This window comes from Adiantum capillus-veneris, chromosome 1 (assembly GCF_014529385.1).
Source record: "Adiantum capillus-veneris isolate H3 chromosome 1, ASM1452938v2, whole genome shotgun sequence".
In the NCBI taxonomy this organism is placed as follows: Eukaryota; Viridiplantae; Streptophyta; class Polypodiopsida; order Polypodiales; family Pteridaceae; genus Adiantum; species Adiantum capillus-veneris.
Genome location: NC_140931.1, coordinates 75943051 through 75960257, shown reverse-complemented (window position 1 = coordinate 75960257; position 17207 = coordinate 75943051). Strand labels below are relative to the sequence as shown.

Below are 17207 nucleotides of genomic sequence, written 5' to 3'. Positions count from 1 at the left end.
AACTGTGTTAGAATTATGCAGAAGGATGAGCAAGCACTTGAATGAAGATGGGTTGAGAGGAAACTTTGAGATAATAATAGTTGCTTTCTGAGAAAGCAGGTTGATTTTCGAGAAAGCACATGCTTTCCCGTGAGGAAGTCTATGTCTGCATTGCATTTGTGCATGTGGTTGCATCCCGGGATGCCTGGGAAGTGCAGTGTAAGCATTGTTTTCAGCTTATATGGTTTCACTCAGTTTTTTAGCAGGTTCACACCATTTTTAAAAGACGGGCCGGCCGCCCACTTAATAAGTGGGCAGCCATCTATTATAAAAAACAGCAGCGCCCCCTTTCTCTCCCTATTCTGGCAGAGCCAAAAAGCGATCTCTCTCTTCAGCCCTAGGCGCCCCCCAACCTGCTTTATTTTTGTTGAAAGATGCCCCTATTCTTGCCGGCTACCAGGAGCGATAAAAAGCAAAGTCTCTCTCACTCTCAAACAATAGAAAAACCCAGTGCTAGCAAGGAGGAGGTGCTGCTGCAATTTCAGCCTTGGAGATGCCGCCACCGGTGATGCCCTTGGCCCCCGAATGTACCTGATGGCGCCAAGACCAAGTAGGCGAGTTCCATCACGACGAAGTGCCTAAGGAGCATGTTTCCATCGCCACAAGCTTCTGTTTTTCTCTATTTTTCAGCCCATAAACGTCGTAGATGGGGCTGATTTACGAGAAGGAACCCAAGAGCAAACCTCCTTTGTGTGTAGGATTGGCAAGGAGGATTCTCTGTAAGAACTCTTCTCGGAAATTGTTGTTCGAGAATTGAATTGCGTTTCGATTATCGAGACTTCAAAAGTAACGTTTTTCATGTTATGACCTCTGAGTGTTTGTTTGCAGGTGTACTTCCTCTTCGTGAGGGAGTAGGAGCAGAGGAAGGCATAAGCCTCTACAGCAGAAAAGCGCTCTGAGGAACTAGAGCCAGATCAGCCCAAGGGTTTTGTACCCGACTTTGGGAGTAGATCCACGGATCTGAGAGTGGTGAACTCTTGAGTTGTGATCTTGAAGTTGAGATTCCAAGGAAGGACATTGCGTCCAGAAAAGCAGAGCTATTCTGCAAGAAGAGTACTCTGGGAACAAAGTCGGAAGAGAGTTGCAGGGATTCTTGGAAGGTGAGATCCAGAGGCGAGAACCTTGATTCTCAAGGATTCGAAATAAGGAACGGAAGTTCCTTGGAATAGGGTTTCGCCCTAGGAATAGGAAGCTGAGGCTTCCAGGAACCATCAAGTCTTATTCTAGAACGAACGTGGTAATATGTTTGGTTCAAGTGCTTGTATAGACTCTCCTCAGTAATAAAGATACTATTGGGGGGGGGGGGGGGGGGGACCAGCCCATCTTTTGGTCCAAATACAGTGTCGATCTTCTCACTCTCTATCTATCTCGCTCTCTCTATTTCTCTCTATATTCTCCAGCTTCAGTATTAAGTGATAAATTCTATTTATCCGAGTATATTTTATATTATTATGCGCTCTCGTTTGTGACAGCCATAATCTTTCAGTTGTCTTGCTATGTGTTGTTGAGTGAGATTTCTCTCTGTATTGCACTAAGGAGCACCCACACTAGAGAGCACAAATAGTTTTCTTGCAACAAAGGCCGTTGCCATTTCAAGAGAGAGACATCCACGACCACGAGGACCTCGCTTACAGATTCCTCACAATAGTAGGTTCAAGCCATCATTGTTTGTCATCAAAGGAGTATTGCACGGCGACCCAATGGATTCTTCCCCTTGAGACAGCCCTTCACAGAGAGACTAGGTGGAGGAGAGACTACTCCTACGAGTTGCCAGATGCAACCTACAGCTTCATTGTCTTTCAAGAGATCTTTCTTTTCTATTTAGCTAGGGATTTAATTAGAATTCTTCTTCCCTTTCCATGATGTTGATGAGAGATATCATCATTATTATCAATTGTGCATTGTTCTAGTCTCATGGGTCATTTTGGCCTTTAAGAGTCATTTATATATCTTTCTTTCTTACTTACTTAGCCACCTCTATTAAACATTAAATTGCAATAGAGGTTGTGCAAGTCCGAATGCAAGTTTAATGGCAGATACACATTAAAAACATTATCTTTATACTCCGACACTCTACATACATAAAAATTAATGGCAGACGTAGGTTAAATAACGGCAGATGCATGTAAAAAAACATTATCGTTATACTTGGGCACTCTACATACATACACATTATTGTAGATGCATGCAGGGTGATCCAAGAATGTGCCCAAACTTGCCTTCACAGGAAAAAAAAAGTTGTAAACTCAAAAGTACTCATCCACAAGACTTTCTAGTGACAATACATTACATTCATCATGCATACTATTGTGGTGGATCTGATACAAAGTCAGAGTAACAAGATGACAAAATGAAAAAATAAAATACTATGGAATCCTAAACTACTAGGTGTGAACTAAGCAGCTAAACAGCTAGCTGGGATAGCTAGGCCACAAGAGATCCAGCATCGGTCGCTGCTGGCAGATCTCATCCATCTCCTCCATGGTAAGTAGTCTGACCGGGCGTCGTGCATGTCGAGCCAAAGTGATCTGGATCCTCTGATGCAGCCTCCATCGATGCTGTGTAGTCCTCCGCAGTCGTGGGCGTCTGGATCTCCCCAGGTCAGTCGCTCGATCGATCAGTGTGCCTCTGGAGTGAGGCGACGAGCTCTGCTGTGGTAGTAACTTCTCCGGGTGTCCAGTGGCAGCTCTAAAGAAATCTGTCTCTGAGACTGCCTAGCCTCTCCTCTCATCAGGCTCTCTCTGTGTCTACTTAGCTGGAGCAAAAACAAACCCAGGCATCTCTGATCCTCGTACAGCATGACTATAGAGAATAGTCCAAAGCCCTCTCTAAACAAGCAATGGAAGCGGTCTCGTATCTCATAGTAGACGGGGCAGTGGCATGTGTAGTGCAACTCTGTCTCAGGCTCGATGTCACACAGGAGGCATGTCCTGGCCTCTGCTGGTACTCCACTATATCTCCCAGTCTTGATCCGCAACTGGTGTGAGGATGTGCATATCTGGCCAATAGCACATCGTATCCCATGAGACAAGTGGGTGTCCATGTATCTGGGCCTCATCACAAAACTATCCTCCGTAAGCTGGAGGAGATGCTCTCTGTAGAAAGCCATCTTCGTGCCCAACTCCTGTGCTGGCTGTATCCATCTCCTCTTGGTGTCTAGCTGAGTCAAGTCCTGGCGAATGAGCCTGGTGATCTCGGACTGTGTAAGAGTCAGAGAGGGCGCATCCAGTGAGTACTGGAAGGGAGGCAATCTGTCTATGCTGAACCCCTGCGCTTGAAACCATGATGTCATCTCCCCATACCAGCATGTTGTATCTCCCGGCATGGCTAACTGTCGAGAGGACTCAAGTGCAAGGAGTGCATATCTGTCTCTGGGAAGTTCCCACATGCGGTGTATGAAGGAGACAGATCTGGTGAGCACCTCAACCACTAGTGGGGAGGCAACTAGATCTGCTCGTACAATAGCACGTGGTACTGAAGCCTTGGCTCTAATGAGCCGCGAGATCATAGAGACCAGAGGCTTCTCCATGTCCCCCCATCCATCACTGCGGCTTGTCCTCCCGTGATGATCCAGTGAAGGTCCTCAAATCTCAGCTCCATAAAGCAATGCAGAAGCCACCAAAGTGTCAAAGAGCCATAGCTTCGTCCGAGGCTCCTGAAACCGAACCTGTGAACACATCCTTTCCAATCTACCCAATGCTGCATGGGCTCTAGTCAATCTAGTCTCTGCTGCCCTCCTCAATGAAAATGCTGGCCCACTAAAAACCACTCGAAGGTAAGTATAAGCATCTATATACTCCACCTTCTCCTGGCCGTATGTGAATGCTGGCGCTGAACTCCTGATCCACTGTGGGGTGGTATTAAATACCATGACCTTGGTTTTACCAAGGTTGACGGACAAACCACTTTCCTAGTCAAACCTAAGCAAAGCATCCAAGTGACGTTGCATCCCCTCCGGAGAGTCGGAGATCAACACAATATCATCAGCATATAACAATAGTGGAATCCATGTCCCTGCGAGCTGTGCACCTCTATCACCATCTCTCTCAATGTAGTCAGAAACCTCATCCACATACATACCAAATAGAGTAGGAGAGGGCGGGCAGCCCTGCTTCACCCCAATAGTGGAGTAAACCGGTGTGGATACACCCTCTGGGGTGCGTACATGCCGTACTACTGACCTGTATAATTCCATGACCCCCCAAATCAGCTATGTGGTGGGTACTCCCATTTGCTGTAATCTGCGCATCAATCTAGCTCTGGGCACTGTGTCAAATGCTTTGTGGAAATCCACAAAGCTACAATAGATCCGTCTCCCACACGATCTGCCCTCCTCAATGATGGCTCTGAGTGTTAAGATATGGTCAAGAGTAGAAAAACCCTCCTGAAACCTGCCTACCCGGCTGCGCGTATCCCCTCCCTCTCTGCCCATCTATTCAGCTACTGCTCAAGAATAGATGCGTACAACCGTGCCAATGTGTGTCCAATCATGATAGTGCGATAATTCCCAGGCTCCATAGGGTCTCCCGGCTTGAAGATAGGTACAATAGTAGATAGTCTCCAAGTATCATGCAAGCCCTCACACATGGCACGGTTAAACATAACTGCTAGAAGCTCTGCTAGTAAATCTCTGGCATGCGTGAAATGCTCAGCCACTAAGCCATCATGATCATATGCTCTCCCAGTCCTCATCCTGTCAATGGCCTCGTCACCATCTCAGCGGTGAAAAAAGCACATGTATGTGGGCATGGATCGGGGGGGTCGGGAAGGGGGGGCTGCTCAGGAACTGTGTACAGAGATGATGCATACTGGCCCGAGGCCTCTGTAGAAGTGATGGCAGGGGGGGGGAGTGCTCATGAAAGAGCCGCCATGCCTCACGTGAGTCCTAACTCAAGAATAGATGGTATAGATCCTGCTCTAGGCAAGCCAAAAATGCCCTCTTCTTCCGCCGCACTAGGCGTCGGAAGTCAATCTGTGAGCTGTCTGTGAGTGATGTCCCCCAAAAGCACCTCCCTCTGAAGTCTAGCTCTAGTGTCCCGGCATTCCTCATCATACCAACTGTTCTGGGGCATGCTCCCCGAATGGCGTCTCTACTCAGGCTAGGTATGTGGGTATGCCTCTGCTGCTGCATCATGTAGTGTCTGTGTCAGTATAGTAGTAAGCTCCTCCAGAGGTCGCCCTGGCTCCTCTGTGCACAAGCGTCTGTAGATCCCATCTATGTATACAGAGTCCGTCTCCCACGTGAAGGTGTAGCGAGTAGGGGCTGCTGCCCGTAGCCTATGTGCTACACTAAACTGAAAAGAGATGGTCAACGACACAAGAGCATGGTCCACTGCCACACCAACATGTCTGGGTCCAACCTGAGATCCTGGAGACTAGAGATGAGGCTCGGCTGTGCCATGACATAATCCACTGTGCTGGCTCCATGTCCGTGTGGAAAGCATATAAAACCCCCCGCCAGCGGGAAATCTCTGTAGGCCAATCAAGATGGCCAATCCATGTGCAGTCCCCGTGTGTATCAAGTGTCGTCCATACTCAGTGTATTCGCCATCCTGTGATAGTCTAAATAGGCCCGTCTCTGCAACATCCAACTCTCTCAGCATCTCCTCTGAAGTATCATAAAATATTGTCTGCTGATGATGGGCAGTCCTAGCATTGAAATCCCCTAGAATGATGATGTCACCATCTCTAGAGAACTCCTATATGTCATCATCCAAAATAGAGAAGGGGGACTGTCCTCTGGGTGGTGCATAAACTGACGTATTCGGGGGAAAGTAGCAAATAGCAATCTAAAGATATCAGCATGTCTCTGCTCTCAATCTCACCCACATGTACCTAGCTTGCTCATCCCTGCAGGCTATATGTATCAATGGCTGCAACTCCTCCGTGAATAACACTGCCACTCCTCCTGAGCCCCGCCCTCTGTGCTCTGATCGTGTCTCCTGTCTACAGGCTGTCTCCCATCTATATCCACTAATGTGAGGCATAGATTGCCCCGGGGCCTGATGTGTCTCAGAGTAGAAGACGATGTCTCTTCCCGTAAACTATCCTCAAAAGCACCCACATCAAGGCGCATAGATCCATTACAATTACAGGTGGCAACTTTGAGTGTGGTCCCATAGGTCTCGCACTGTCATGTGGAGCGCCGCTCTACAATCACCACCCGGCCATCTCTGTAGAAGGACGTCTTTCCCTTGTCCCTTGCCGCTTGAATCTCTGGCATTACCTCCCTCATATGCGCAAGCTGTGTGAGAGTGAGGTCATCTCCAAGGAATATGCCCGTTTTCTTTAGTGTAGGACGCTTCTTCAAGAAGTCCTTCTTTGCCTCCATGGATGGGAAACGGATGATTAAAGCTCTCCCTTTTGAAGTCTCTCCATTGCCTTGTGTCTTCTTCCCTACCCTCTATGCCTTTGTATGAGTAGCCTCACTACCCATCATGCGGAGAAGTTCTTCGACTTCCCCTTCCACATCATCTCGGTCTTTTAGACCGGTTACTCTTATATGCAAGGCTCTAGTTTTCCTTCGCTGATCTTCTTCTAGAGTCATGTTGATGATTGTAGGAGTCGGGACGGATGTGGTTTCTTTCCCTTTCCCTCTCTTAGCGACTTCTATCCATTTCTCGGCCTCATCCGCTTTCTTCTGCGTCTTCGTGATCACATCCATCCACGAAGAAGTCTTTACCACCTTCTGTTTCTCCTCCTCAGTGATCATCCGTACCTGCTCCTTGATGACCTTGATCTCCTCTATCACCGAGGGCTGGAATTCCCCTTCTTCCAGTGCACTACTTACTCTATCTGCAAGCTCTCGCTTGAGGGCTGTGACCTCTTCTCTAAGTGCTTGTGAATCCGCCTTAAGTGCTTGTAGCTCTGCGTGCAATTCCTCTTTCTCCTTCTTCCATTGCGCCCCTTCGTTAAGGAACATTTGAAGAAGGTTGGCCTTTTCTTTCCACCATCCCTCCGTCTCTGCTTTCCATTCTTTCATCTCCCTTTCCATTTGTGTTATCCGCTTGTTTGTAAGCACAAAGGTTGCCTTCGTATGGGGCTTACATACTGGCGAAACGATCATGGGCTCCACTGGCGAAGCGCTCATGGCCTCCATTGGCGATGCGGGTATAGCTCGACGCTCTCGCTCGGCTGAGTCCAGGCGGAGAAGTAATAACCACAACCCGAATGCGGGTATATGTACTACCACAGCCCACTGCGGGACACTCAGTTTGATCTGCCAAATATCCAGAGGCTCAGCCCCATTTTGGTTTATTCACGATACCTGCACCATGTGAATATCTTTGTTGTCCTCAATTATGCATACATACTATAGCTGAAAATCTGTCTGCTGAGAGAGAGGCAATACTGGAAATTCTATGCCTGTTGAAAATCTGATAGGTCTGAAGATCTGTAACCTGATCTTGCTGTTTGGTTTTGGCTGACAATCTGCTGACCTGACCTTCTCGCCTGCTTGCAAGTACTCACCTTATACGCAGCCGCTTCACCATCTTGCAAGTAACTTGCTGCCATACGTTTTGGTTGGCCACGTCACTCGCTTCAACCTTAGGATTAACGAATTTCAGCGCTTCTTTCAAGTTGGCACTCTGCCGCACGATGTGTTACAAATCCCTGTGAAGTTACGTACGCACAACCTTAGCCATTCCTTTACCATGCAAACTCCAAAAAGACCAATTGAGACCAATCCCATCGGTTAGACCAAGATAACATGGGCTTGACCCCCAACAAGTCCCCCCCTCAAGCCCAAACCACTTACAATGGGCTCAGTGCAATCCAAGGAAGAGCTCAACCACTTGAAAACAATGAGTAGACCCCCCCCCGACAACAACATCAAGGTGTCAGTACTTCCCTCGGACAGCAATTAGACTGGGGACAACGAGAACTTAACCAAACAGACAATTTGGGAGGTTCTTACCACCTTTTTGTTTGGCAGTGTTTATACCTGTACAATTTTGACACGACAATAAGTGACAATTGACAAACTAAAACAAGGCTTTGACAGAAAATAGAGATGGTGTTGGCAGCAGACAAAACCATAACAAACCTATGACACGGGATAGGTAAAAACAATTTTTAAAATCTGTGTTGATGTATCGAGTGCTCGAAACAAATCGTCCAATGAGTCATCACTTGCTTTCTTTCCTAATGAGCTTTGATTTTGGAGTCTCCCTTTTGCTCTTCTTCGGCATCACTATGGAAGATTTTCATATCATGGCAATAGCTCACTCCTACAATGAGTTGCTCAAAAAAGAACCTCGTCTCATCTTCATAGAAGCGCTAAGCATTGCAGATGCACGGAAATAACTCACATATTCCATCCGAATTGCTAAATGCGTGGAGGTCAAGAAAACCTCTTTGAATTTTATGATGTTAGGATGTTGTAAGGACCGATGGTTCATAATCTCCCTTTGAACGTTTGCATCAATCTTGGAACCACTCTCAATATACTTAGCAGCAAACAGTTCCTGAGTTTTCTTATCAAGCAACCCCAAAGTTGCCCACTCCTACAACCTTTGCTTGGGACTATCACCGCCAAGGCCTGAGGCAGCGTTTCAATATGCTTGCAAAACAGCATAGCAGTAGGCATTTTGAAATGCTAGCAAAAACTGCTTCAACCTCTACAACACACAACGTTTTGAAACACCTAGTGGGCCAGCTAACTTCACCTACGTTTTAGAACGCAGCAGCAGAACTGCTTGTCGTTTTGTATCAACTGTTCGAACTACACCTTCTTCACTGCCTTGGCCTAGCATTGTTTTAGAACACAACTTCAGAATTGCTTGCAACTCTGCAGCTAGCGCCTATGCCTGCTAACGACGGCGTCTTGAGATGCCATCCCAGCACCACCTAGATGCTCTGATACCACTGTTGGGTGCAGCCTGCTATGGAGGGTGATACCGTGGAAGGGCATGACAGGACGGAGATGGAGCATGCACAGAGAGAGAGAGAGAGAGAGAGAGAGAGAGAGAGAGAGAGCAAAAACTGCTTCAACCTCTACAACACACAACGTTTTGAAACACCTAGTGGGCCAGCTAACTTCACCTACGTTTTAGAACGCAGCAGCAGAACTGCTTGTCGTTTTGTATCAACTGTTCGAACTACGCCTTCTTCACTGCCTTGGCCTAGCATTGTTTTAGAACACAACTTCAGAATTGCTTGCAACTCTGCAGCTAGCGCCTATGCCTGCTAACGACGGCGTCTTGAGATGCCATCCCAGCACCACCTAGATGCTCTGATACCACTGTTGGGTGCAGCCTGCTATGGAGGGTGATACCGTGGAAGGGCATGACAGGACGGAGATGGAGCATGCACAGAGAGAGAGAGAGAGAGAGAGAGAGAGAGAGAGAGAGAGAGAGAGATGAAATGAAATGATATATTAACGTCTACAAAAGGCCAAAAAAAAAGACCTATGAGACCAACTGATTACAATGATGAGTCTAGTACCAAGTCTGGGTACAAACAAAGAAAACTACAAACTAAAAACTGAGATAGGAGTGCTACCGACTCCTATGAGAGAGAGAGAGAGAGAGAGAGAAATGAAATGAAATGAAATGTTATATTAACGTCTTCAAAAGGCATAAATGACCTATGAGACCAATCAGTTACAAAATAGTGAATCTAATACCATGTCTGGGTACAAAAGAACTAAGAGAGAGAGAGAGAGAGAGAGAAATGAAATGAAATGAAATGTTATATTAACGTCTTCAAAAGGCCAAAATGACCTATGAGACCAATCAGTTACAAAATAGTGAATCTAATACCATGTCTGGGTACAAAAGAACTAGAAAAGAACTAGAAGTGGAACAAAATACTACTACTACTACTACAATCTAAAACTACGTGGGTGTAGCAGCTGATACAATAGGTACCCGGTAAACTGGATGTAACAGTGTGTGAAACAAAGATGGAAGAAATGGTGAGGATCCATCCTCATCTGCACTCTGGATGTCGAGAGAGTATGGCTCGAATCTTCTGTTGTAGTCTCCGTCGATGCTGTGTAGCTCCTCTCCTCAGTCGCGGTCGTTTGTATCTCTGTAGCTCCAATGCTCGGTCGATGAGAGTGCCAGTAGTGGTCGAATGAGTGTGGGACGAGCTCTGCAGTGGTGGATGCTCCTCTGGCTGTCCCATATCTAGTGAAAAGAAATCTGTAATGTGTCTCTGGGACTGCCTCTCTTCTAGTTCTTTTGTACCCAGACATGGTATTAGATTCACTATTTTGTAACTGATTGGTCTCATAGGTCATTTTGGCCTTTTGAAGACGTTAATATAACATTTCATTTCATTTCATTTCTCTAGCTCTCCCCAGTAAAGTGTCTCTATACCTGTGTAACTCAAGTAGATATAGTCCAAGACATCTCTGATCCTCATAACTCATGACCCTAGATAGAGGACCAAAACCCTCTCTGAATAAGCAGTGGAAACGCCCCTGTATCTCATAGAACACTGTGCAATGACATATGTAGTGCAACTCTGTCTCTGGCTCTCTCTGGCATAATCGGTATATCCTGCTGTCTGCTGGTATCCCTCTGAATCTACCAGTCTCAATCTCGAGCTGATGTGAGGATGTGCGTATCTGACCAATGGCACAACGCAAACCATGAGACATATGTGTGTCCATGTAGCTGGGTCGAATCACAAACCCATCTCCTGTGAGGTGGAGAAGATGCTCTCTATAGAAAGCCATCTTCGTGCTCAACTCCTGAGGCGGCTCTATCCATGTCCTCCTGGTGTCGAGCTGGATCAGGTCCTGACGAATGAGTCTAGTGATCTCCACCCGTGTAAGAGACAGCGAGGGTGCCTGAAGAGAATACTAGAAAGGGGGCAACCTGTCCATGGTGAAGCCATGCGTCTGAAACCATGAAGTCATCTGTGCATACCAGCATGAAGTGTCCCCCTGTAGAGCTAACTGTCTGGAAGACTCAAGGGCCAGTCTAGCATATCTGTCTCTAGTAGTATCCCATAGGCTGTGCACAAAGGACACTGATCTGGTAAGCGCCTCAATCTCCATGGGGGGGGCAGCTAGCTCTGCTCGAATGATCGCGTGAGGTACGGAGGCCTTGGCTCTAATCAATCGGGAGATCATAGATACCAAGGGTCTCTCCATACGTCTCCAACCATCCTGGCCTACAGAAGGTCCCCATACCTGTACCCCATACATCATAGCTGAGGCTACTAAAGTATCAAAGAGCCATAACTTTGTCCGAGGTTCCTGGAACTGAACCTGCGAACACATCCTCTCCAAGCCTCCCAAGGCCGCATAAGCTCTGGTTAGTCTAGTCTTTGCTGCTCTCCCCAAAGAAAACCTCGGCCCAGTGAAGACTATCCCAAGGTAAGTGTATGCATCTGTATACTCCACAATCTCTTGACCATACGTGAAGGTCGGTGCCGATCTCCTGATCCACTGCGGTGTGGTGTTAAACACCATGACCTTGGTTTTACCAAGGTTTACAAACAATCCACTATCCTCTGCAAAACTGTGTAATGCATCCAACTGTCGCTGCATACCCTCTGGTGAGTCAGAGATCAAGACAATATCATCAGCATATAACAACAATGGGATCCACGTCCCTGCCAGCTGGGCACCTCTATCACCCTCTCTGTCAATGTAATCAGACACCTCATCAACATACATACCAACTAGAGTAGGAGACAATGGGCAACCCTGTTTCACCCCGATAGTGGAGTGAACTAAGTCAGATATCCCCTCTGGGGTGCGTACATGTCCCATCACTGATCTGTATAAAGCCATAATCCCCCAAATCAACACTGTGGGCACCCCCATCTCCTGCAGTCTGCGCATCAGTCGAGCTCTCGGTACCATGTCAAATGCTTTGCGGAAATCCACAAAGCTACAATAAATCCGTCTCCCATGTGACCTGCCCTCCTCAATGATAGCTCTGAGTGTCAGAATATGGTCAAGAGTGGAGAAACCCCTCCTGAAACCTGCCTGTCCCTTTGCCCGTACACCCTCACCCTCTGCCCAGTTACTCAACTGCTGCTCAATAATGGATGCATACAATCGTGCCAGTGTGTGTCCATGTAGCACAACGCAAACCATGAGACATATGTGTGTCCATGTAGCTGGGTCGAATCACAAACCCATCTCCTGTGAGGTGGAGAAGATGCTCTCTATAGAAAGCCATCTTCGTGCTCAACTCCTGAGGCGGCTCAACACGTGATTTTGATTGATTGAAGAACACTTACATATATAGGAAACTATGACTAAAATTAGCCATTCCTTTACCATGAAAACTCCACAAAGACTAGTGGTGTGCATCAATTTGTTGACAGAGCCCGATCCCATGGGTTAGACCAAGACAACATGGGCTTGAAACCCAAAACACCTCTCTTGAAACCTTCCCCAATTTTTCAACCTCTTTGAGTGACAGCTTCATGACTATTTGTTGGCATTGCAAGGGAGGCTGTCCCCTTTAAGAATGATTTTCCTTTCCATAAAAGGTACTTCATCAAGGCCCATCCTCCACATTAATTGGCATCCTGCCCTTGAGACAGGATCAAGGCTGAGAAATGTCAGGCCTTCACATCGCACAAGCTAGGTTGTAGATCTCTGCATATGCAAACTCAGGTTGTGGGGAATCTCGGGTGCCCAATTCTACACCCCGGTGGGATTTGAACTTGAGTCCCAACTTCAAAGGCACCTACTCTACCACTATGCTTTCGTAGATATCCTAGTGCCAAAATGAGCTCTTGGCACGGCCAGTACTAAGTTCACCGAAAGTAAACTTGGGCCAAAAGGCGAAATTAATCTCGGGTCAACAATATCTACAGTGCCCGATTCACTCTGGGAACCGAGATGCATGAAAGCCTTTAAACCCAAGTGAGGCCCTAGTGTGACAAAAAGCTGATGGTGACCCATTCACAAAACACATTGTCCTAAAAGCAGGCACATTTATATTGCTAGGATGAGAATGCCAAAAATATGAAGCCTGAGAAATATATGGTTAGTAGATTACCGCACACAAAACAAAGGCCTAGTGTACCCTTGCTTCTTCATAGCCCTCGTAATTAGCTCCTGATTCATCACCATACGCAGACCACAGATTAGCCAGATCAATGGAGGCACCAAAAACCGAAGTAATAACCTTTCCCAGTAGAAAAACAGAGTTACCCAGACAGACCCCTTACCCAAAATATACAGCCTACTGACCACCTGCACTCATCCGGATCGCAGTTCGGGAGTCACAGAAAGGAAAACATGAGATGCATTCAATGCCTTGGTACTTTGTATTAAATCAAATCAGGAACATGAAAGCAATGGATGGAATATAATTTTTAGAAGCCCCCCACATATCGATCGCAGAGTTGTACTCCCCTTGTGACATGACGACCTCTGGTGCACGGTAATTTGGCGTAACCACCTGTCTTGTGAAAACAACAACAAGCTCAATAGCTAGCACTGATTGTCATCAAGTATCATATTTGGGATAAGTTAGCCTACCGTTTTTGTGTACTGTCTGGATAGAATTTTCTTTTTATGTGCTGGTAAATCGTCATCAGGAGTCTATAACCAGCATATAATAACAGCATAAATTTCAGAGCATCAAAAGTGCATTTGGCATGGAATTGACAAGAGAATTACACACAACTTGATGTTATTCATGTAAGAGCGTTTCATTAGAAAGCTAAGCATTGAGTAATGTGCCAAATTTCGGAGCACGATTGTATCAACTTTGTTTCAATCTTGGCATTGCATGCCATTCTCTCTTCCAAGCAAGACTGCTAGGTATATGCATAAGAAAAGGCAAGGGAAAAAAGGGGGACATGCAACAGGGCTAACCAGCTAGTCTTGACACAATGCCTAGCAAACCGATACCTGCAATGTTCTATCTCCAATTACTCATCAGGTGGCAAAAATACGATAATCCTTGAGCTCCAAGCCAATCTTACCTACCAGCAAGAATAATTTTTTTTCCGAGAAAAAGATCCTTCTATTAGTTAATGAAACTGCCCATAGGGCTACAACCACTTGTTCAAGAGAGTGCTACAACAATCATGATGGGGAGACTCTCCCAATGAAAAAACAGCATATATACAATGAGGCTAAATCAGGAAATGGGAGGAGGGAAAAGCCACACAGGTGGACAGTAGTGCCATCTGAGTCGCCCTCAACCATGGTGAAAAAAGGCCCAGGACGCCAAAATCGAAGGAAAGCCTCTCAGCGCTCCCGCATGCGGTCGGAGCTGCCCTGGAGTCTCTCGAGCTGTCCTCTCAGAGTATGGATCAGCTCTAGCCAACGATCGCAGTCTTTGCTGGTGGTACAAGGCGACCCTCAAAGATGCGGAAGCAGCGGGCCTGCCAGATGAACCAGAGTGTTAGGCCACTGATGAGCTCCCAGCACTCCTCTCTCTCACTGCACCACTCCTGTGGAGTAAGCTCAGTGGGGCAGGCTGGAGTGTAGGTCGCCCCCCCTGCTTCACTATCATCCTGCTGGTGGAAGATAGCTCAAACTGAAGTGTTGGTCCCGTGAGAGTGGACCAAGCAGCTGCCCCCCAGGTGTACTACCGAGCAGTGGAAAGAGCAGGCATCAGCCGAAGAACACGAAGCCACACCTGTTGTGCCAAAGGACAGTCCCAAAGACAGTGGCGCTGACTCTCCACAAGATGGTCACAAGCTGCACATGCAGCCGAGAGACCACTATGTACAAGCCAGCTCCCAACTGCTATAGCTCTGTGTGCGACCAGCCACTGAAACAAGGTGACTCGCATCGGCTGTCTGGAGTCCCACAACCTCTCCCAAAAAGCTACCAAGAACTCAATTGTGAGACCCTCCTCCTGCCAATGAGGTGCTACCGCAGGGCGAGTCTCTCTCTATGCTGCTAGTATGTGACGCCCCACTCGAATAGTGTACTGAAAGAACGGGACACCTGGGTGGTCAGAGGAGAAAGGGTCCCTCCAAAGCCACTCTCTAGGATCCCACTGTACTCGTGCCAATGGACAGCACTCCCAAGCCCACAGTCTCCAGTGTCCAGTCTCAAGAGTTGGTGGGTCAGAATCGATGACAAGTCCTCCCACAGATGACCACCACTCGGATCCTCCGAAAACAGCACTCTGGCACCTGTGGGGCCTCTACTGCAACTCGGCGTAAGTTGAAAAACAGGGAGGGTAGAGTCTCTGAGCAAGCCCGAACTGAGATGAGAACCTCCAGTAGCGTGAAGGCTCCCATCCATCTGGGCGCTGCTGACTCGAGGCGTGAGCCACTTAGCTAGTATTGCCTCTGAGATGTCCTGGCACATGCTCTGCACCCCTCTCATGCCCTGAAGCTGAAAGCCCTCCAACTCCTCTGACAAGCCTGAAAACTATAGCCAGTCACCTCAAGAGCGTGCTAGACCCGCTGCCATGGGACCCCAGGAAACATGAGGGCGACTACCAGCCAGGTGGCCTCTTTGAGTGCTAACCATGGGGTTCCAAACAAGGGGCTGTCTCAGGCACTCCTCTGTGCAAGTAGGCCGACGCTACTCCCTAGAATCAGAATCTGATATATATTCAGTCACACTCTTTTCAAAAGTGTAACAGGGCTACAATGTCACTCGCAATGGATAGGCAGTTTACAGTTGGTCTTGGGTTCAGACTCGGGCAGACACTCTCGACTCATGGACATGGGCCATGTCGATGGTCTAGTGGACCACAGGCGCTTGGCGGGACGCCAAGGAGTGGTAGTCAGCTGGACACCATGGCCAGACTACAGTCCTCAGAGATAATTGCTAGAGTTATGAATGATCTATAGCCATTGTATATATAATCAGTTTGGGAGTTGGGTGTGAGTCTTTTGTTCTTGAGTAGTCTTTGCCCACAGTACTCTCCCTGCAAAGTCTCAGCCTCGACACCGCCATTGAACCCTATGAGCACTTGGCCTCGAGCGGTGTCTGCTGCCAACCAGAGTCTATATGTCACAAATTGATGACCTGGTAGGACTACATGGATAGCTGTACGGACAGGTGTGGACAGTTGTATGGACAAATGACGCAGCAAGCTATAAGGCAGACCAAGGATTCGCACTGACAGGTGCCACGTGGTAGCACTATGGATTTCCACATTATGCGCTAGCATGCTGATGTGGCAGCTGTACAGATTTTTGCAAATTGCTTTTTGGCAGTTTTTGGGACCAAATGATTTTGGGACAATTTGCTTTTGAGTTTCACTGCTTTTGGGGCATCCCTTGTAAGAATAAATAGACCCTTGGGGCCTCACTCTACAGAGCATCTGGCCGCAGAGTCTGAGAGAAGACGACCCTCACGAGTCGTACTTTGCTCAAGCATTAATATAAAAAGAAATACCGAAAAGGGCGTAAGATTTTGGGGCCAATACCTTTGGGCACGGAAGTATGCCGGGCCGTGTCGACTCCAATTATTAAGTGTGATAAAGTTATGAAGTATTTTAAGTGATTCTCTCGTGTCTCATATCAGATTAACGACTTGGGTTGCCCAAGCCTGTAACAGTAGTATCAGAGCATCAGGCGTGCGCTTTTCTCAAAGCATACCGATCCTACCAAAGAGAAAACAGAGCAAGATGACGCTTCCAAATTGTTTTCCAAAGAATCTTCGTGTTCCGACCCCGAATTGATTAGCCACTCCCATCCTTACTTATCGCGTATCACGCGCACTCCCGTCTTCATCGCTCTGTCCTACAAGGCATAAGCCATAAAGAATCCCAAATTACACATGGGTTCTCGTGGAGAATCTGCCAAAGATAACATCTCTCGGCGGGAAGACAAAGAAAAGTTGAAATCCAACGCAGGAGCTGAAGAAAAAAATGAAAAATTCGACAAATTTTCGGCAAGAAAGTTTGTCAAAAGAAACTCTCTTCAATGGTTGAAAATTTGGATATGCAATAGAAGGCAAAGTTGATCCTCTCAACAAGCTCTACGCATTGACACGAACAGATCTTATATCCAACAACTTTGACAAATTAGGATTTTTGCCAAAAATTTCAGTATGCGTGGAATTAATGTTTTTGGAAGCTCTTGTTATTTGTGTGCTAATAACTACTAGGAGCGAGGAACATGCAAGCATTTGGAAGCATGGAGCCGAACATCGACTCTTTTGCAACGAGATGAACCATTTGCTTAAAGTTTAATCTATTCTGCAAGTGAAATCGTGGTATAATTTGCATCTGAAAGCAAATGGGAGCAACGGTAGCTCAGGAATG

General features: G+C 47.0%; 1 protein-coding gene across 8 annotated transcripts in view; it reads right to left on the bottom strand.

Annotated features, from left to right (window-relative positions):
* The window catches only part of LOC147464996 (mitogen-activated protein kinase HOG1-like), a 175578-nt gene that overhangs the window by 66146 nt on the left and 92225 nt on the right, over positions 1–17207 (bottom strand). For all 8 annotated transcript variants that reach the window (XM_086510661.1, XM_086510678.1, XM_086510671.1 and 5 more), the window contains 4 exons: positions 13502–13564; positions 13351–13421; positions 13189–13213; positions 13017–13075 (listed from right to left, as the gene is read on the bottom strand). In XM_086510661.1, the coding sequence (XP_086366787.1) occupies positions 13017–13075; positions 13189–13213; positions 13351–13421; positions 13502–13564 (218 nt within the window). The remainder of the gene's footprint in view (positions 1–13016; positions 13076–13188; positions 13214–13350; positions 13422–13501; positions 13565–17207) is intronic.